The sequence below is a fragment of the Dermacentor albipictus genome, chromosome 7 (genome assembly GCF_038994185.2).
Source record: "Dermacentor albipictus isolate Rhodes 1998 colony chromosome 7, USDA_Dalb.pri_finalv2, whole genome shotgun sequence".
Classification (NCBI taxonomy): domain Eukaryota; kingdom Metazoa; phylum Arthropoda; class Arachnida; order Ixodida; family Ixodidae; genus Dermacentor; species Dermacentor albipictus.
The window spans coordinates 28,118,089-28,139,969 of record NC_091827.1 but is presented as its reverse complement, the minus strand read 5'-3'; the positions used below and the strand labels follow the sequence as shown (position 1 = coordinate 28,139,969).

The 21,881-nt window shown below is 49.9% G+C and overlaps 1 protein-coding gene across 1 annotated transcript; it reads right to left on the bottom strand.

The window, feature by feature from the left end:
* Window positions 1-2,361: 2,361 nt before the first annotated feature.
* LOC135917413 (uncharacterized) lies at window positions 2,362-4,088 on the bottom strand. The gene has a single exon (XM_065450985.1). It carries the CDS (start codon window positions 3,857-3,859, stop codon window positions 3,233-3,235), a length of 627 nt encoding a protein of 208 aa, XP_065307057.1. The 5' UTR covers window positions 3,860-4,088; the 3' UTR covers window positions 2,362-3,232.
* Window positions 4,089-21,881: the final 17,793 nt, after the last annotated feature.

Here is a 21,881-nt window from a genome sequence, read left to right as displayed (position 1 = left end):
AATTGTCATGCTACCTAGCCGGCTCGAGGTTTATCATTGAGACGGATCACTGCCCTCTCCAATGGCTGCAGACCATCTCTCCCAAAAATGGCCGCCTCCTGCGCTGGAGCCTCGCTTTGCAACAATATTCCTTTGAGGTGCGTTACAAAAAGGGGAGTCTCAACGGTAACGCCGATGGCTTAAGTCGAAGCCCCTAACGTGGGAATCAGCCTCAAAATTGTTTGTTATTGATGTTTTTCTTCCTGAGGCAGGATTTTTAACATATTGCTTTTGTGTAGTGTTTCAAAGTGATGATGTGCTTTCTAGTGCAATTTTCCGATTTGTGGACGCGTTCTGAGTGCTGCTATAGACTACTGTAAGGAACTAGGCAGTAGTATAAAAGGGGAAAGAGCCTGGCATGGCTTAGTGAGGGTTGTGCCGTGCTTGCGGACTGAGCGGCTGAGTTTCGGCGCAGTTCTAACGCTTGCTGGGAAAGAGAACAAAAATGGCAACTCTCCTGAAGTCACTTTGCAGTGTCCTGTGTGAACCTGAACGTGAGAACGAGGCCTTCTCGGTGCGCTGCGCTCAAGAAACGCCGAGGGACGACCGACTTCGATTATGAGCATCATCGAGCGACATCCCTCCGGACAGCGGATGCAGTCCCCTGACCATCGGGATCTCCCTCCCCCGGCGGGGCGGTCTGTTACGTTTCGCCTACGACGCGCGCTAAAGCCGGTGCGGATGCAACGTACGCCGGAGCTTCGTTCAAAGCGGCGGACATTTTGGCCCGTTCGGAGCGGCCGCGACGCATCCCCGCCGAGCGCGTCCCGGCATGTTTCAGTGCCACGTGTCTTCGTGTGTGCGTGTGTGTGTGTGTGCCCACGCTTGTCAAAGCGCGGCAGCCGGGGAGAGGAGCTCCCCCAGTGTGAAGCGAGGAGGTCTGACCGGCGCCGGCCCGGCTGATGCGTCACCTCCTTGTCCCAACGTGTCTCTCAGTCCGTCCGTCGCCGCTGTCACGTGGTGTCGTCCCGTGACCTTCCTTCTTGCCCGCGACGCCAAGAGTATAAGAGCAGCTGCCCCCGGACGCCAGGAGAGAGGCTCCGATTTCTTCTGTTGAGTAACGTGCTCTCCCGTCTCTCTACTTCGGTCGACCTGACCGCCCGCTCTTTGCGATGCTAGAATAAACAAGTTGTTCTGTTAGCAGTCGCCTCATGCTTTGCTGGGACCTTCGGATGCTTCCAGTGTGCCCCAGGCCGCCAGGCCAACGCTACCCTTGGGGCTTGCGACCCATTTGCAACAACGGGCGCCAACGGTCCGGGTGCAACAACGGGTGTCAGCACTGAAGTTCCAACAGCTGGTGGCAGCGCTGAGATTTCAACAGCCGGTGCCATCGGTGCGGATCAAATAAGGCCCTTGATGCACCATCCATGGCATTCTGGAACTTGCCAAATTCAAGCACATTGTCAACCTTGGTAATGGCAGCATTTCTAGCCAATTGGAGAAGCCCGGAGGGCTAGCTGATACAACTCCTCCCATTGGCTCAAAATGCCGACAAATTTGACAATATGGTGGAATTCGACACTTTCCAGAATAGCAACCCATGTGAATCCGCTGTCATTTAGCACTACCGGCACTGTCCGTTTTAACACGACATCGTTAAGAAGCTCGTGTCGCAGAAAAGTCGGTGTCGGTGGCGTTGGCCGTGAGCGAAAAAATCTCGGAAGGCAATTTATAAATAAAAACAACTTGCAAGATGGGCTGGGTGGGAATCAAACCAGGGTCTCCGGAGTGTGAGACGGAGACGCTACCACTCAGCCATGAGTTTGACGGTTCAAAGCGGTACAAAAGCGCCTCTAATGAATGCGGTGTTGCCTGAGCTACGTGCCGTATAAAGTTATACTGCGGTGTATACAGGTAATTATGAGCATGTAAGTTACAGAAATCGCAGTTAAACGAGTAGCGAAGTACGTTATTTCCGCTACATTTCTTTGCGCTTGGCGCGCACGCAGAGCCATGTTGCGGCAAACACAGAAGACCCCCTCCTCGTAATGTACGGTGCTGCCCCGACAGGTGGCGCGCCACTCGCCCGCTTCTCCCCTTCGTCTCGTTTGAGCGCATTGGGGCCGTGCGAGGATGCCCCAATACTCTTGCGTTTAATAAGTTTTCTCGCTCTCTTCCCTTGCAACTTCCAGCGTGCGTCACTCGAACCCTCGTGTTTAGGCGACGTGGCTCCTTTTTCCACTCAGTGCGATTCCTAGGTGCAGCGTCCGATGCGGGCCGCCTCTGACGTGACCGCTGCAGACAGTCGTCGCTGAAACGCCCTGTATAAAACAAACTATTGCACGGCAAAATTTGCCTAGGTGTAGAATATGCAACGACATATTCACAATAAGCGGTTTTATTTGTGCAGACAGTCCACGAACAAATTCAAGCTGGTTCCAATTTTTTTAAAGAAGGAAGAGAACAAGCAGTAAGGAATACTTACAAAACAGCGCTCAATATCATTTACACTTTTACGGATATTTATATGGATAACTCCGAAAGAATACTAGACACATGTAGTAATCAGCAGGAAATTGCATAAAATCGCTTTTTTCTTCATTCATGTTTTATTTTATATCGCTCTCGCCACTGCTTCGTACTCGTTCATTATATGTCGCCCATGTACAACTCCCGCAGGCTTGCAATGCTGCCCTACCGCACTTATTACGTATAGACTAAAGAATGGAATCGCGTAACCATTAATTTTAATGCATTTTTTATGGCGAAACCTTTTGTCTATCGTTTGTTTCCATACAGAGTTCACGACAACGGTCGGTTAGAATGTGCAATTACGGCCAAGGCTTTTTTCGTTTGTTCACGTGCTACAGGCACCACGGCTACGGACACATGCGGACAGACCAGTAGGTTATCGAGAAGAGACCAGTACGTAGGACTTCCTGGTTCACTACTTGCAGTGTATTGGAAAGTGTAAAAGGCTGTATACAATGTAAAGCCACTTTTCCCCACGGCTAGCAGTGATCTGCACACAGCGCTTTACGTTCAAGAGGCAGGGAACAGCAGAACTGTCACTCTCACTCGGAAGCTCCTGAACGCTGCCGGAAAAGAGCTAAAGCACTGCGCCCGACAGTATCTTACGACCACGTGGACAAAGGGACCTTTCCCCAAACTGCGCTTCTTGCCACAGCACTTGCGACATGAGCCTTCGTTGCACTTCCGTCGCTGTTGCGGCGGCCGCTGCGTGTCTGTTCTGTCAGTACGGCTCCTTGACAGAGGAGGCTCTCACGACGCAGATCACCATGCAGCTGAGCCAAATGAGGAAGGGCAGCACGAAGGCGACCAACGGTATGACGAGCAAGAGCCTCTCTTCGACGCTGTAGGGCCTCGTCCGGTGACGTCGCCTACGGGTGGCGCCGTGCGAGTCGTTGACGAACTTGGCGTCGATCCAGACGACGTCCCCGTCGAACGTCTGCACGGCCACCAGTTCGGCCATGGACGCGTCGATGCGCCGGCTCATCACCGGGTGATCTCGAAGCTGGGACTTGTTTCCGCCGCCTCGGTGGCGATCGCTGGCGTTGCTGTACGGCGACAGGACCAGCTGCAAGAGCCGGCCGACGTCCAGGAGGCGCGGCCGTCGCTTTTTAGGCCTAGCGGCGGTGCCGTTAAATCTGGTGCCGGTGTCGTCGCTTCCAGCGGTAACCAGCTGGAGGCCCGTGATGGGTCTTCCGCCATCGTCGTCTCCTCCCGGCGGCCGAGCGCGTTTGTAGACCTCGCGCCGTCTTCGAGGGCTCGCCGACCCCGCAGAGCACAGACAGGGCAGCGCGAGCGCCAGTAGCAGGATGAGTGCCGTCTGTGTTTGCCATGTCGTGGCCTTTGCCATGCCGGGTCCTTGTATAGCGTGGAGATTGTATTGGACATAAAGCAAGTCCACCGGAGGCAAGCCTACCGGCGCTTGCCTCACGCTGACCGCATGTCTTGACGCGTACCACAGCTGGGCCGGCCGGCAGGTTCTGTCGCACTGGCGGAAGACGTGGACGCGGCAGCGCCGAGCCGTTGGCAGGCCTGCAACGGTGCTGGCGGTGGTTGCAATGATTGTGCCCACGACGATGGTGATGCCGATGACCTGCCAGATGGCATGTCACGTATGCGGTTTCATTAGAAGTGATTCTAAGAATACTCAACGTAATATCGTGATATAAGTACATATTTCTGTTCTTACGGATAAAGAAAAATGGAAGGAAAAGTCGGGAAAAATATATCTACTGATGAAATGAAAGACAAGAGCTGTAACTATAGGTGTGGCCTCAACGTACGTACGCCTCGAACCCACTAGGAGCATTGAACGCGCGGGGCATTCGCCTTCTCCGACAATTGCACATACTTAGTGGCCTAAGTTGGTGTGAAGAGGCTCATTGAAGAGCGGCATATAAACTGTGACCCTGGTTGGCGTCTATGAGCTTCACTAAAGAGTGACACATACCCAGTCTGGCATATCCAGTGACCGGAGTTGACGTGGAAGAGGTTCAATACAGGGACACATGCCTGTGGTGTGGCGCAATACCCACACTTTATCACATCACATGGGAGTGCAGTACGAATAAGGCATTCCACAAGATAGAAAATCCGAGTGCGGAGCAGTGGGAGAGTGTGCTGTCCAGCGGCGACCCTAGCCTCCAACGGAGGCTGGTGGATCGTGCCCGACGAGCAGCCACGTTCAGTGGTGCCCTGGAATATAGGGGCGCCAACCATGCAGGCCGGATATTGCCATCAACCAATAGAAGGTGAAGACATCTGGCCCGACCGCTGAATTACTCTTTCTAGATGGATGGATGGATGGATGCAAAACTTTAATAAGGTCCTGAGGTACGCGACTTCTAGAGCAATAAAGTTTACTTCCTCCTCCTCCTCCTCCTCGCTTAGCAGCCAGGGTCGCATATATATAGTGACCGGAGTTGGCGTCAGACGTTGAATCAAGAGCGGCACATACCCAACGCTACGAACCCAGTGACCAAATTTAGCGTTAAAGTGGTTCATTGAAGATTGACATACACCCATTGGCACAGGCACAGTGACACATATGTTTGCGTGAAAAGGGTTCACTGAGAAAAAGAGGTAGAGCAAGTTTATTGGCGTAATAAATCATCACTGGGGCGCTCCTCACCGGCATGCTTCGGCTGGCAACGAAACACTCGGTCCATGACCCCATTAGCCTGGTTTTATTCTATGAGCCCGGCGCGCTCTCCTGACCAGATCGTGCTGGTCCTGCGAGTCGACTCTGTATTGCGAAGCTTACCACTGTTGGGTGTCCATGGTTTGTACGTTATTGAGTTCGATATCTGGCTCGCGTGGCGTGACAAAGCGAGGCCGGTGCGTTGCAGTTGGGACAGTTGTGTGGATTGTGGGGAACGGCGGAACTCCGTTGCTTCGGCCGCCGTGAGGCGGGGCCATGTAATTTCGCCCGGCTCCTTCGTCACCCTCGTGCACCACACCAACCGGTTTTCTGGCCATCGACCATCCACGAAAATGGCCTAAAGAGCCAAAGTGGGCGCTGATGGCATGGGTCTGCTTATGCTCATAAGAAGGAAGAAGAAGCGTGTGCTTGCTGCGGTAAATCTAGGGAAACGATGGAGCATGTTTTATTGGAATGTGAAGACATCTGCCCAGCGCTCGATTTAGGCACCACTGGCCTCCTTGAAGCCCTTGGGTTTAGCGACAGCAGGGGAAAAGTAAACGTGTGCAATAGAGATTAGTAAGAGGCGATTGGAAGATTGGTGGAAGAAATGTAAGGAAACGACAAGAAAACGGAGACGTGCGAAAACAAGGTTCTCAATAGGTGGTCAGAAAATTTGGTTGTGGGAGTTCGTATTGGTTATTATCTCTATTTCTTTTTTAACCTAGGTAGGACATTAGGCAGTATAATAGCAAGAGCTTGGTGGAGCAACCCACCGCTTCGTTCCAAAGGGGACGCTCATAACATCCATCCCATCCATGCTCATTAGGCCATTACAATGGTTGAACTTTGCCCATCGCTATTGATTGACCATGCATATATATACTCCTCCAACGAATAATGATGATCGCATTTAGTTTTGGTTCACCCCATTTCTCGTTCTTGAGATACTAGTGCCGCAGACAAACCTATACTTTCTTAAGGAAATCGACGCGGGCGGACGCCCGCTATTTGTTTAAAGGGCCATGAGATGGTCGTCCAACTATACCATCTACATCGTTGTGAATGACAGTAGAGAGACCGCACAAAGGTACTCGGCTATAAATTAAAATTTTAACCGGAAATTTTAGTTTGAAATCGCTGCCTTATGGGCTATATAAGTGTACCCCTGCCATGAGAAGCGGCCGCCATTTTGACATAGCTTGTGCGACGTCGGTAAGCGCAGGGACACTGCCGAGTCGTCTGCTCCGAAAGATTGCGGAACCATGGGCGCGCCATGCTGAGAGGGCGCATGACCACCGCTGTGCGAGCTCCCGAACAGAAACCGAACACGACGCTACTGAGCGGTATATTGCGGTACCGAGAAGCATACTGCGATACTGGGCGGTATAATGCAGTACCTCGACGCATGGAGGAAGGGAACTGAGGAGAGGCCCTACTCCCTCCGCGCGCTAGTGGCGCGCTAGGAGAAAAGGGTGGAGGAAATGACGTAGTCGATTCTCCTCTTTTTTGCTGATCTTTTTATTTCTTTGCCGTGGCGGCCATGCCTTTCGGGCCACAATGGCGGCTTTGTTTTGGTTCTTTGCGCTAACGTGAACGTGTTGCTCCGTAGGTTTCGCACCGTGGCAAAGGCGCTGTGCGGGCAGGTTCGCGTTGGTCTCCGTGTTTTATTGCGCTGCGTTAGCTGGACCGTGCTCTCCCAGATTTTGTTGCGGCCAGGTGGGGCACGAGGAACTAAAGTTCGCGAAATGAACGCGCATGCAACGCTGTACGCAATGTACCGCACCATGGCAATGGCAACGGACGAAGGAATATCCGCGGAAAATATTGCCCTCTTTGGCGGAATCATGCTAACGATTGTTCAGTATTGCTGCGGAGCGCGCGCGTCCGAGCACCACGGTTGCGCGCAGCGCGGCGTGGTTTCGCGAGAAATGTAAACAAGAGAGGAGAGCTGGCCCGATAGGCGGAGAAACGCCATGAGCAACGCCAACTTCCGGCTTCACTTTAGCTTCACAAAGAGTGACGTCAGGGCCTCTCCTGCGTTGCCTTCCTCCTTGACCGGGACGTTACTGAGACCATAGCATATAGTAGGTTATGGCAACGGGTTACCGTGTGAGCGTCTGCGCACGACAGGTCGCATGCGGAACCATACGGACGCGTTTCCTGCTTCAGGAGACACAAAGCACAGCCAGTTGCCGTGCATTATTTCACCGGAGAAGCACAGCGAGGAGCATGGAGCCCAAACGTTACTAGTCTAGTAACGCTGACGGAGCCAGCAGAATGCTGGATGCCCCGCTGCCGGGTGACGTAAGCACAGAACGTGGCCTCGAGGGTTGCGGCTTTGCGCGCGCTGCAGCCTCAAAGTTTCGGTTTCGCCCGCTCTGACATACGAAATTCGTCGTGCCACAGTTCCGCGAGCGATCCCATTTTTTTCCCAGATCCAAAAGTTGATATGGCTTGTGCGGAGAGCTTGCTTCAATTTCCCAAGTACGATAAGCCCGCTTAGACTAAAGATTGAATAGTTCTCAGATTTTTTTAAAATTAGAGTAATTGCCACATATTATCCGCCACCCCGTGGTCGCCACCGCTGACGGTATGTCTCTGAAGGAACCGTCCTTTTATTTCAAAACGGCGTATTTTAGAGCTTTAGGTTTACTACTGGTACTAACCAAAAATACGCCTGGTTCCGTAAATCCTACCTTCCAAGCTCATCCAAAAAAAAAAGATTATGGGGTTTCACGTGCCAAAACCACTTTCTGATTATGAGGCACGCCGTAGTGGAGGACTCCGGAAATTTCGACCACCTGGGGTTCTTTAACGTGCACCAAAATCTAAGCACACGGGTGCTTTCGCCCCCACCGAAATGCGGCTGCCGTGGCCGGGATTCGATCCCGCGACCTCGTGCTCAGCAGCCTAACACCATAGCCACTGAGCAGCCACGACGGGTTTCCAAGGTCAGCCAAGGTCAAGCAGGTACTTAGCCTGCCACTACCGGCGGCTGCTGCGTACGCCACCAAGACTATCCCACATTTTGAAAGCGATCTGCTATGTGGACAAAGTGCGCCGAGTGCTGGTAGCTTCGTATGCGCTGTGCTTTCGATGCTTCGCGTTGAAGCGAGGACGCAGCATGAAGGTTCGATTCGCTCGCTGCTGCTGCCGCTCCGAGCAGCGTCTGTGTGTGTGTGTTGTCGTTTTGTCTGGTGGTGCAATTGTAGATGCGGTAGTTGCTGACGGCGCCGAGCAGCGTCTGCTCATTAAGCCATTACAATGGTTGAAGAACTTTGCCCACCCCTATTGACTGACCATGCATATATATATATATATATATATATATATATATATATATATATATATATATATATATATATATATATATATATATATATATATATATATATATATATATATATATATTTCTCAAACGAATAATGACGATCGCAGTCTTTCTCAAAGCAAACACGCAGTCCTTCTCAAAGCAAACAAAACAAAATCGTGCTGTCGCTCGACAAACTTGATTTAACCGCGTTCAACCATGGCAATTTTTTTAAAGTATGACTTGGTCTCCATAGAATGACCAGATATATATATATATATATATATATATATATATATATATATATATATATATATATATATATATATATATATGTATACACAGCTGAGAACACAAAGCATTGTATGCAATACGTGTCTCCTAATATATGGCAGCGTGGGCAACGGCAAAGCGACCACTGAAAGATTCTCCATGCACATTCCGCCACGCACTATTTTATTTGATTTATTAACACCTTCTTTCACATCTTCGACAACATTTTGTTCGTATATCATAACATCTCATTCATGGCCTGCTTTGTGCCGCTGTAAAATTGATCATCACAATTATCATTATTCGCTGACAGCTTTCTGTGGCAGTGAAAGGAAAGCTATGGAGGCGCAGTTTCAACATATGCGTGTTAACGCGCCGAGTAGTCCGACAACGTGTATTTTGGTTTCTCAAAACAGACACTCGGGGAATCGACGTTGCCTCCACGTGCGATGCTTTCGCGTTTGCCCAAACGCGGAAAGGAAAAGCGGCAAAGGTACGCCAACTCCAACGCTCAGTGGTGTTTTTTACAACGAGTTTGAGTTTTTTCTCCCACATATTAAACTAACCCAGATGAAAATGTCGGACTAATTACTACGAAGACGCTCTCATTTGTGCGCGCTTGGCCTCCGTAGCTTCAATATCATTACCACCAACCCCCACGCTGATTGTCATTGAAGCCAACTTAAATAGCGGCATCGAATGAAGGCTTCACTACACAGCCACCTAAGCTACTCTGGATGTCTGCAGGGATTCTCATCAGAAGGCTCTTTAACCTTGCTGCACAGCGCATAACGCAAGCAGTCTTTAAGAGGCACACCGTGAAGAGCATATGTCTCTTAACAAAGAACGTTTGTCGTGACTTTTGCAAGTTGGGGAACAACTTGGCCTCCGCTTGTCTGCCATACAGACGAGCATACCCGCAACCTATGCGCACTGAAATTTGTAGGCACTCCCAGCAAGCCACATCATTTCAAAGAGAACGAATTGGCGTCGACATAATGTCATCTGGGCTGCGCTAATTGCGCGTGGGCCCCCGCGCCAAAAGTTACAGTGACGTTTCACTGCGGGAACTCGGGTTACGCGCATTCCCTTTTTGTGCATTGCGCGTAGAATGTTTTACGAATGTTTTGCAAATTTTTTATTGAGCGTGAGTGTTGTCGGTTTTCTTTTAAGGCTTATTGTTATCGCATGCTCATTGTCGTAAGCAACCTAGCACATTCCTCGGGAGTCACCCGGACACGCCAAAGCCGCACCTTTCGCCGGACTTGCTCGGCTCGTGTCCGGCGCCTGGCGACGACCTCGGGGTCGGTAGACTCGCGCTCCGCCTCTCGATCACGCGACGAACCCGGTACATGCATAGCGCACAGAGACCCCGTAGTGCGGTGTACTAGAATGTAAGGGTATAGTGTGCTCATTGAGCACCAGCGGCAACGCGGAGAGGTGAAGCCGCCGATGTCAACGGCGGGTGCTGTCCTTGTGGCTCACCGTCGAGCTCAATGTAGCGTTCGCGCCCTTTCCGTCTGTGATCCGGCGCTGCGGGGCTCGCTGTGCATGCTCACGGCGTCTCCGTGCGTTCCTCGGCGCGCCATTTCTCTTCTCCACCTCCAGACGTCGGTGGTGGTGGTGGTGGTGGTGAATTGTAGCAACAGGCGGGTTTAGCCTGGCGAACAAGGCCGGCAATTGCTCTGCCCGAGCGTCTCGCACAATACCGCTCAAGGGTTTCACCATATGTCCATCAAACCAGTCTCTCTTAAGAATTCGATGAGGAGACGTGAAGTTTCTTTGCGTGCTATAACTGATCCCTCGGGAAATATAAGGTGTTGCAGGCGCGCATGCGGAAGGTCCTTGTTCTGCAGATTTTTCAGGAGAGTGTCTCTTTCATCTTGGAATTGCTGGCAGGACCGCAAAAAGTGCTCAATGTCTCCTGTCTCGTTGCATGCCGAACAGTTCGGAGAATTGATTCGCCCCGTTTTAAATAACCAGGCCGGTGTATTAGCAGATCCTGTCGTTATTCGATATAGAAGTGTGGCTTCCTCTCGGTGCAATCTCTTGGTAACGCAGGCGTCTTCCTCCTCCTACGCTCGCTTCCCTCGCGGTGACAGTGATAATGGAAAGTTTTAGAATAGGGGCTCCAAGGAAATAGCGCCGAAGCTACTGCGCATGCGCGAGACGCTAACTGCGTTTGGGTGTCGCGTTGGGAACGCTATTTCACCGATTTAGCGGGAGCCCAAATAGCGGTCCCGAATGCTTTGCGTCAGCAAACATAGCGGCACCCATCGAAGCGACGGCTCAAACAGGGTACGATTCGTGGTAACGCGTGAAGTTCGCAAGCTAGGAGAAGTGACTGCGGTTATTGCTTTCTCTCAACTAGCCTTTGTTATGAAGATTGATTCATTAGACGCCGCTGATTCCGAATTCGGTTGTGCATGCGGGGGCCTGCGGCTTCGTCAAGCTGTCCATGTGGCAGCTTTTTCTACATGCCACTCGCGTCATGTACTGATCTACTGATTCAAATAAACATCATTGTCATTGCCATTTTAAGGCTCGAAGGCCTAACACGGCTAAGCTTGGCTCTTGAAGGCACATAAAGTTGGTTTGCTCAGAACTAAGCGCAACTAATTGTTTGCTGCTTACAAAATAACCTCTGAATTGTAATTAAACGCGAATACATGCAAGTTAAGATTGCTATTTTTATTATAGTATGGTATATTTTATTTAATTATTTCTAATAGCTTTTCATTGACGGCGTAGTGACGCAGTCGGTGCAAGACGCTAACATCAAACGCAAAGCCCTATTCTAACACTCTTCACTCCTGCGTACCCAAACGCTAACACCCGCAAAGTTCTTTGGGGTCCCAAACAATTGGGGCCTCTCTTCTAAAACTCTCTAATATTGCCCATTTCACAGACGGGGCATGTACGCTTGCGCGTAAGAGCATTGCGGAATCTGCCGCGCGTGTCTTTGTAATCCAAAGCCAGAGTCCCGAGAGGATGTTCTCGTTCTTCTTGATGAAAATGTATGAAAGGTTTCCGCTTCAAGTTCTGCGAGTACGTGGCAATGGCAAGTGAGACACCGCGGTTCTCTCGCCACTGCGGGAAAAATTCTTTTAAGTTTAAGTGTCCACTCAGTGGACTGTCCATTTCGGCTTGTGCTGAAGTGATGATTTTGGCTGGGCTCGGGTTCCGGTGCGCAGGAGGCTGGCGCCGAGCCAGTCTCCTCACCACTGGTACAGCTCTAGCCAATCAGCGGCGGCTGAAATGGACAACCTATCAGGTGGACAGATCCGCACATGCCCCGTTAGCGGAGCAGCACTACAATGGCAACGCTCACGGCGATATTGCCCATTAAGCTATCGCCAATTGCAAAACTACTCTAACTAGCTCAGCAGTATGCCCTTACAATTAGGACGGCACGGCAAGAAAGGAATGGCGACCATGACGACTCTGTGAAGAAGGATGACCAGACAAGCCGTGTATGTGGGCCCCTTAATGGCGAACTGCACCTCCGGTGCGGATGGGCTCGGCATTGCACTATCTCTGGGATCGGCAAGTGCTTAACACCTGCTTCACCGCCGCCGCGAGCCGGGCCGGCATTGCACTATCCCGGGATCGGCCCACTACGTATGGGGAATGCGTAACGCCAGCTTCACCTCCGCCATGGGTCTGCCCGCGGCATTCCACTGCCTTCGGGATCAGCCATCGTGTGGGTAGTGCTTAACGCCTGCCTAATCTCCGTCAGGGCTCGGCCCGGCATTGCACTACTCGGGAGGGCTTAACGCCAGCTTCAACTCCACCGCGAGTCGGCCAGGCATTGCACTACCTTCGGGATCGTCCCACGTATGAGGAGTGCTTAACGCCTGCTTTACCTCCGCCGAGGTTCGGGCCGGCATTTCACTACCTTCGGGATCGGCCCACGTATGGCGAGTGCTTAACGCTTGCTTCACCTCCACTTCGGTAGGGGCAGACATTGCACTACGTCCGGGATCGGCCCACGTATGGGTTCTTTTCTTGCCACGCCAACCACACGAACATTTCCTTGGACGGTAGAGGTATACAGCTTCGCTTTAACATTGCAGCCAATGCCTTTCTTGCTCGCTAAATTTAGCGGACTACGTCATGAGCGAAACCGGAAACCCCCCAGGGGCTGTATGTTTGTAAACAGTGAAAGGGTCTATACACGACACGTTCTTAAAGTAGTGTCCGAGTCCTCACTCACTCACTAACATATAACCACATAGACCCACAGAAAAAAAAGCACAATTACACATAAATGATGTTTCATACATCTTTCGCTGCCGGTAATTTTTGGTCTGTGTTAAAATGGCTGTGGCTCAGCTAAGGTTAAACCCAGGATGCGAAGCATGCTAGCCTTTATTTTAGTTGTTGAAACACTGTTTAGCCTGGTGAACTGCTGTTGCTTGGCTATATTTGGTTCGGCTAGACGAAGAAACAACTCATGCGTTACTCTGCTTCGCCTTCAAGAGTGGAACGCGAGAGCGTTCCCGTCGACCCGCCAAGGGATGTAAGACAATGGGCTACGGCGCAGTGACTACGCGCCCCGCATTGGACGCTGCGAGCGTCGAGCAACGCAGCGTTCGGCGCGGCAACGAAATGTGCGCCTGAGCAAGAGACGCACGCCTGAGAAACAGCTCGTTTCTAAGGCAACACCGCATTCACTAGAGGCGCTTTTGTACCGCTTTGAAGCATCGTACCATCGTACTCGTGGCTCAGTGGTAGCGTCTCCGTCTCACACTCCGGAGACCCTGGTTCGATTCCCACCCAGCCCATCTTGCAAGAGTTGAGCCAAAGCCACCTAGAAAATCAGTCTCTGTAGCACGCCGCAACCTTCACTTCAAATTCCAACGAGCAGCTCTGTCTCCAGGAGGCATCTCACCTCGTGAGTGTCTAGCAGAGGCAAGCGCAGCTGCTTATATACCGCCGCGAGTTGCAGCCCCGTTTCTCCTCTGTCGTGACGTCACGGTGTCACGTGGTATTGACGGCGACACCGCCGCGCCTGAGGAGCTGGGTTGAGCTCTCGTAATATGCTTCGCATAAAAGAGACGATACGAACACTGAGTCATAATCACGGCACAATTCCACCGGGACTAACCCCCGTATGCAGAAATGTAACATAAGTTGAAGCCCATGCTTGACTTGATCCGAGTGACGCCTATCGGGAACGCGCCGAAAAAAACGCAGTGGGCGTCTTTGGGCACGTTAACGCCAGGCACCATCCTATTCAAGTCAAGCATGTGCTTCGACTTCAGTTGCATTAACTGTGTTTAGAAAAAGTTTATTTCGACAAGAGACGATACGAACACTGAGTCATAATCACGGCACAATTCCACGCGGACGATAACATGTAAGACACGAAACACAGCGCGTTGTCAACGCGAGTAGTGTCCGAGTCCTCACGCACCAACATATAAACACGTATACCCACGGAAAGGCACAGTTACACATAAACTAAATGCCACATGTACAAAATGATTTTCAATATATACAGTGTGCACAATGGTTATATACAATGATGATGTGATAGAACACTTTACACAATTTTGAAGTGATGTGCACGAGATGTGTATATACAAAAATGATCATGTATACGAGAGGACACACACACAGAAATCACGGGCACCTGCATTCTATGTGCATTAAATGAATAATTCTGATGGCCTGGCTACAAGAACCAGGCTGGACGAAAATTCAGCCATACGCGTCCATTAGCCACCGACAGGAAACGACATGACCACTGTCGAAGGAACTCTTCTTCTCCAAGGAAGAACAACTCCTCCGTCAGAAACGACAGTAGCTCAGAGTAGAGCCGCCCCATAAGTGGAAACAGAGCGCGGTGACGACGTCCCATGGCAACTGCCTCGCACCGGTTACGCCATAGACAGAAGGCGCCCGCAGCAATTAAAAGTCGCGCGAAGCGGCCACGTGAGCAGCGACCAGATGTAATAAAGCGGTTAACTCCAAGGCCACGAAATCCAGTATGCACGGCCCTCCAAAATATCCTGGCAACGACGCATTGCAGCAGTACATGTTTATTGGATTCTTGAAGGGGGCAATTGGGACACTGCGAAGATGGGACAACGTCGCACATTAACTTCCAGGAATTCGAGGTATTGTCGTTACAGCCTCTCGACAGAGCGGCATCGAATGAAGGTCTCACTACACAGCCTCCTAAGCTGCACTGGGTGCCTGCAGGATTCTCCGCGGAAGGCTCCTTTAGTTTTGCTGCACAGCGCAGAACGCAGTGGGTATTGCAGGCACACACATCAGCAGCATCGGTCTTTTAAAATGGAGCGTTCGTTCGGACTTTTGCAAACTGGGGAGCAACTTGGCGTCAACTAGTTTTCCATCCAGATCGGCATCCCCATAACCTGTGCGCTCTGAAGTTCATGAACGCTACCAATAAACAAGGCCTTTCTTTTTTATGCGAAGCATATTACTAGAGCTCAACCCAGCTCCTCAGGCGCGGCGGTGTCGCCTTCAATGACCTTTGACCCCATGCCATACCACGTGACCCCATGCGGTCACGACAGAGCAGAAACGGGGCTCCAACTCGCGCCGTCGCTCGCGGCGTCGCCTTCAAGGCTGACCACGTGGCACCGTGACGTCACGACAGAGGAGAAACGGGGCTCCAACACGCGCCGTCGCTCGCGGGCTCGCGGCGGTATATAAATAAGCAGCTGCGCTTGTTTCTAGGTGGCTTTGGCACAACTCTTGCAAGATGGGCTGGGTGGGAATCGAACCAGGGTCTCCGGAGTGTGAGACGGAGACGCTACCACTGAGCCACGAGTACGATGCTTCAAAGCGGTACAAAAGCGCCTCTAGTGAATGCGGTGTTGCCTTAGAAACGAGCTGTTTCTCAGGCGTGCGTCGCTTGCTCAGGCGTACATTTCGTCGCCGCGCCGAACGCTGCGCTGCTCGACGCTCACCGCGTCCAGTGCGGGGCGCGTAGTCGCTGCGCCGTAGTCCATTGTCTTACACCCCTTGGCGGGTCGACGGGAACACTGTCGCGTTCCAATCTTGAAGGCGAAGCAGAGTAACGCATGAGTTGTTTCTTCGTCTAGCCGAACCAAGTATAGCCAAGCAACAGCAGTTCACCAGGTTAAACAGTGGTTCAACAACTAAAATAAAGGCTAGTATGCTTCGCATCCTGGGCTTAACCTTAGCTAAGCCACAGCCATTTTTTATTTCAGAACGTCCCAAGCGTCGCCATAATGAGCTGTGTCTATACTCGCGGACAACTTTCTATGGCTATGAAGGGAAAGCTACGGGGGCGGAACTTCTGCACATGTATTACCGCGCCAAGAAGTCCGCAAGTGTTTGACAGTGCATTTGGTTGCCCGGAAATGAGGTTGAATCGACGCAGCTTTCACGTGTGACCGTTTGGCGTATGCCCAGACGCGGAGGGGACAAGCCGCAAGATAAGTAAGCATTTATATTCATTGGTGTGTTTCGTCTCATTTAAGTGTTGCTAATAATGTGCCTATGTTTCCACTTCCACAGCTTAAACTGACGAGCATGAAAACGCGGTACACATTTGAGAAGTGCTCGCACTCGTACGCGCTTTGCCTTCGTATCTTTCCCTTCATGTTAAGTCTTCGTGCACGATAGCTGGGACACCCTTTGTATATACATTTCAGATCTATGAAAGCCGCCAACGCACACAAACAAAAGAGCATACAATAGTGCAGTCGTACTAACATGGCAGCACGTGGAACTACTCAGATTTGTTCGTAATTATCACAAATAGTGTTGGCCAACGTCTAAGATAAGATCACGTGAAGGATTCTCTATGCAGAGACCGCCACATGGCATTTTATTTAATTTGTTACCACTTTCTTTCGCATCTTCGACAACCCTTTTTTTTTGTTCTTATATCATATTACCACCTCATTCGTGGCGTGGCTAGTGCCCTTGTGAATCATCACCGTCATTATTAGTCGCGGACAACTCTATGCGGCAGTGACAGGAAAGCTACCAGGCAGAGTTTCAACATGTGCGTGTTATTGGGCCAAGTATGGTGTGGCATACAGCGCATACTTCGGCTTCTGAGACGCTGGTGGAATCGACGCTGCTTCCACGTGCAACGCTTTTGCCCAGCAGCGGACGGGAAAATCAGGAAAGGTAAGTCAACTTAAACATTAAATGGTGTGTTTCGTCCTATTTAGTTGTTGTGAACAATGTGTTTAAATCTTACCTTGGATGAAAATATCGCGCTTTCTTCGGAAGCGCTCTCATTTGTTCTCGCTTTGCCTGCCTAGCCTAAATTTCACAGCACATGTGTTTGGAAAACGTTTGTTTCAACAAGAGACGATACGAACACTGAGTCACAATCACGGTACGATTCCACCAGGACGATAACATGTACGAGAAACGAAGCATTGTAAAGAGGGTTTCACTCGCGCGGTAAGTGCAGCAAAAGTGCGCCCCCAAGAAACTTCCGGTCACGGGCCTTATCAGTCTACTGCGCCGGAATACAAAACGGGTTTTTAAGTTGTTTTAACGCGATAGCGTTAAGGAGCTCGTGTCGCAGAAAAGCCGGTGTCGTCGGCGTCGGGTGTCGGCGTCGGCGGCGTTGACCGTGAGCGATAAATCACGGCAGGCGCTTCATAAATAAAAAGCAACTTCCAAGATTGGCCCGGTGGGAATCGAACCCGGGTCTCCGGAGTGTGAGACAGAGACGCTACCACTCAGCCACGAGTTCGATGCTTCCAAGCGGTGCAAACGCGCCTCTAGTGAATGCGGTGTTGCCTTCGAAACCAGCCGTGAAAAGTTATACTGCGGTGTATATAGGTAATTATGAACATGTAACGTACAGAAGTCACAATTACACGAGTTGCGAAGTGCGTTTCCGCTGCATTTCTTTTGCGCTTTCCGCACACGCAGAGCCATCTTGCGGCAAACACAGAAGACCCCCTCCTCTCAATGTACGGCGCTGCCCCGACAGGAGGCGCGCCGCGCGCGCATTGGGACCGCTGCCAGGCGCGTCGCGGGACTCCCTCTCCCCTGACGACGCTTCGCCGTGCTTCCGGTTTAGATTACTATCTATCTCTCTGCCCGTGCCGATCACGACGTTTGGCTGGCGTAGATCGTTTCCCCTCCGAGACACCGAGTTCTTTGGTTCGTTTCGTTCGCTCAGGCGCACGTTTCGTTGTCGCGCCGAACGCTGCGTTGCTCGACGTTCACCGCGTGATAGGTGGGCGCTAAGTCCGATGCGGGGCGCATCGTAAGTGATTGCTGTGCCGTAGCGCATTGTCTTATACCCCTTGGCGGGTCGACGGGAACGCTGTCGCGTCCCACTCTTGAAGGCGAAGCTTAAGCGTCCTCCAATTTTTTACTGGCGGAATGTCTGTTTTAGGTTTCCATATAATAGACATGCGCATTGCTCCTCAAGACAAATACATAAAAATTTTCGTGTAAGAACGTAAGGCAACATTCAATTGTAGTATTGTTCTATGTACAGAGGAAAAGTGTTGGAAAACGGCCAGCTTAGATATTAACGCACTCTTGCTAGTCAAAAAGCCCCATGCCCTCCCACTCTAGGAAGAAGGATGACCAGCGAAGCTTTGTATGTGGGTCCCTTAACGGCTGCTTCACCTCCGCCGCGGATTGGCCCGGCATTGTAGTTTCTTCAGGATCGGTCCACGTATGGGAAGTGCTTAACGCTTGATTGACCTCCGTCATGGTTCGGCCCTTCATTGCATTATCTCCGGGATCGGCTCAGGTACGGGTATTTTTTTCTTACCATGAATGCCAACGACACGAACGTTTTCTCGGACGGTAGAGGTATACAGCTTCCTTGTAATATCGAAGGCAATGCCTTTTTTGCTTGCTAAATTTAGCGGACTACGTCAATGAGCAAAACCGGAAACCGCCCAGGGCCTATATGTTTAGAAACATAGAAAGGGTCTATACATGACACGTTCTCAATTAGTGTCCGAGCACTCACTCACTAACATATAACCACATAGACTCACAGAAAAAGCATATAGTTACACATAAATGATGTTTTGTACGTCATTCGATGCCGTTATAGTTCGTTTGCGCCAATGACGTACGAAACATAGCGTGGTGTGTGCATACATGCATGACAATTTATGATGCGGCTGTGTAGTGAAACCTGCACTCGATGCCGCTATTTTCGTGGCTCCAATGACGTACGGAATGTAGCCCGGTGTGTGGATACATGTAACAATATACGAAACGGAGCGAGCTGTGTGGATACATTTAACAATTTATTGTTACATGTATCATGCACCACGCTACGTTTCGTGCGTCATTCGAGTCAACGAAAATAGTATTGTTACATGTATCGACAGACCATGCTACTTTCCGTACGTCATTGGAGCCAACGAAAATGGCGGCATCGAGTGTAGCTAGTTGTACTCCATACATTATATTGTTACGTGTATCCACACACCACCCTACGCTCCGTAAGTCATTGTAGCCTAAAAAGTGGTATTGTCAAAAGTACCCACACTACACGCTTTCTCCATGCCACACCTGCGGATATGTACGTCGTTGGAGCCAACGCAAGCATGGGCATCGAGTGAAGGTTAAACTAGACAGCCCCCTAAGCTGCACTGGGTGTCTGCAGTATTCTCATGGAAAGGCTCCTTTAGTCTTATCGCACAGCGCAGAACGCAATGGTCATTGCAGGGACACACATCAGCAGCATCGATCTTTTAACAAAGAGCGTTTGTTGCGACTTTTGCAAGCTAGGGAGTAACTTGACGTCAACTGGATTTCTATCCAAATCAGCATACCATAACCTGTGCGCTCTGAAATTCCTGAACGCTAGCAACATGCCAGGCCTTTATTTTTTTCAGACCTATCTGGGCGTCGCCATAATGCGCTCTGTCAATTAGCCCCGAGAATTAGGAGTGGCACCCTCTCGCGAGTGACGTCACGGCCAGGACGCCGCTCGCTCCGGCTCGCTCGGCTGCCGCGCGCGCTCGTTCCCTTCGTGTATGCTCGAGGTATGGGTAGCTCGAACCGTACGTATTGAAGAATACGTTGGCTTCTTTCAGCTGCCATACCTTAACCACTGTTTCCTCTTCAAAGGCGTGTGATTCGAGAAATTTTGCGGCTTGGATATCGCAAGCTAAGTAGCGTTAAAGGGTTCTACTAGGTTTTGCAATGCATATATGCGCCGTGTCTATCGGTAAATTTTGACTAAAAAAAGAATATTTGCAAATTCAACGCGCGAAGTTGTGTATGATGCTTCGATAAACACTTAACATTCCTTTAGTATTTAGCTATGAGAGGCATTGCATTTTACGTGGAAGAAAAATTTGGTAATTGGCGTCAATATGCTATCCGATGTTAAAAAGACACTGCCCAGCGAAGCTGTCATCACGATTCCTATTACTCTGGTGTGTTGTTCTATTCAAATATGGCCATTCATTGTTGCGTAAAAAAATAGTTAGGCGTGCATTTCTTATGAAAAAGTTTGCTCCTACTTTCATCCCCCTCTGAAACAGGCCTCCAAAAAACGAATTGCTCATGGCTGCTAACACGACGGCGCGTCATATAGAGTATTTACATAGTTAATTCACAAACACCATAGTAGCAATCACCTGAGAGAAAAGTTTCGTTGTTAAGATCGAGAGCCACTCAATTGAAAGTGATGAAATGTTTCATAGTGGCCCTCAGTAGCCTTTATCGACAATATGGCACACCCCTGATCGCGTAACGGTAGCAATCGACTGTCCGTATGGCGAGGCACGCTATGTTCGCGAAACCCATCAGTTCACTACAACTTCGAATTAAAACCATAAAGCATTTTTTACAGCGCCAACTGGAATGGCTAAAGTATTCTCGAGCTACTACACCGCAGCTTAGATTGCCTACAAAAAGAAAATTCAAGCACCTTCTGTCTCACGATGTCTCGATCCAGCGTTATTTAATTATACAAACGGATAACAATTCGCTTCGTCGGTACATAAATTAAGGCTAAATTAAGTTTGCTCCAATCCAGCCGCAAACATTCATAAAAAAAGCACCACAAGCCTTGCATATACTTTCACTTGATTTCTGACCCTCCACCGGGGGAATTTCGATATCTTGAATATGTCCCATACTACTAGTCATTGACGCTTCGACGTCTTTCTGGCTGCAGCTATGCGGTCCAGCAGGCATGCTTCACTAAAAAAATTGGGCCGAGCAGCCTGTGTCAGTTCGCCAAACAGATTCGTCATGTATATTCCTCAAGCAACAAGCACCAGTATATTTCTCAAGGGAGTTTGATTTGATTTATTAACTTTCATTTTCATTTACACACACACATGTGCAGAGGAGTGGTAAATGGAGGTGGATGAGGGAAAAAAGCCGCACAGACGCGGCTTGAGGTAACCTCACCCCCTTAGGTACAATATGGCTGCATTGGGTAACACATCAAACGCCATATAAATTACATTTATATAGTGGCCATAAAACATTGCAGTTATACAATATATGAAAGAACAGTAAAATATTTCCACAATAACAATGCAAAACACACTGCGGCATTGAAATAAATAAATGATATACACTAGGTAACATAGACAAAAAAAGAGGAACATAACATACATTATTAATAATTAACAAACGCTCTCTAAAGAGGTGAGTTGAACGTGTAGCACGGAAAAGGGAATATATATTGGTACATTCCTAATTGTACTCTGTAAATAGCTGTAAGCCTTCATTAACTTTACTTCAAGTTTCCGCCGATTAAAAAAAATAAACACGTGAAGAACCGCCTAATGTTGACAAGCAGGTAAAGAAGCAAGTGAGGCGTGTAGAATCTAAGCTCCAGTATTAGTTAAGTCCCCGTGCTACTGCCGAGCGTTCCTGTGAGGAAATGCAAAAATTCGATATTATACCATGAACTACTCGTCGTGAGCAAACCTGTTTTAGCGGAATAAAATCAACGTGACTGCTGTAGAAGTCATATATAGCCAACTTTGTGACATACTTGTTGCAGCGCGGCAGGTATGGTATCATAACTGGATTCCTATAGGCTATGCTTTTGCAATTGTCTATGCGCGTATGAAAAACCCGCAATGGGCTGGTCTGCGTCGCTTCGGCTGGCACTGTAGCGTTGCCTTCGAGAGCTGCATTGTTGTCTAAGAAATTAGCTCTTTGAATAAA

Coding starts and splice junctions, on each gene's coding strand:
- LOC135917413 (XM_065450985.1), bottom strand. CDS start 3,859: ATGGCAAAGGCCACGACATGGCAAACACAGACGGCACTCATCCTGCTA.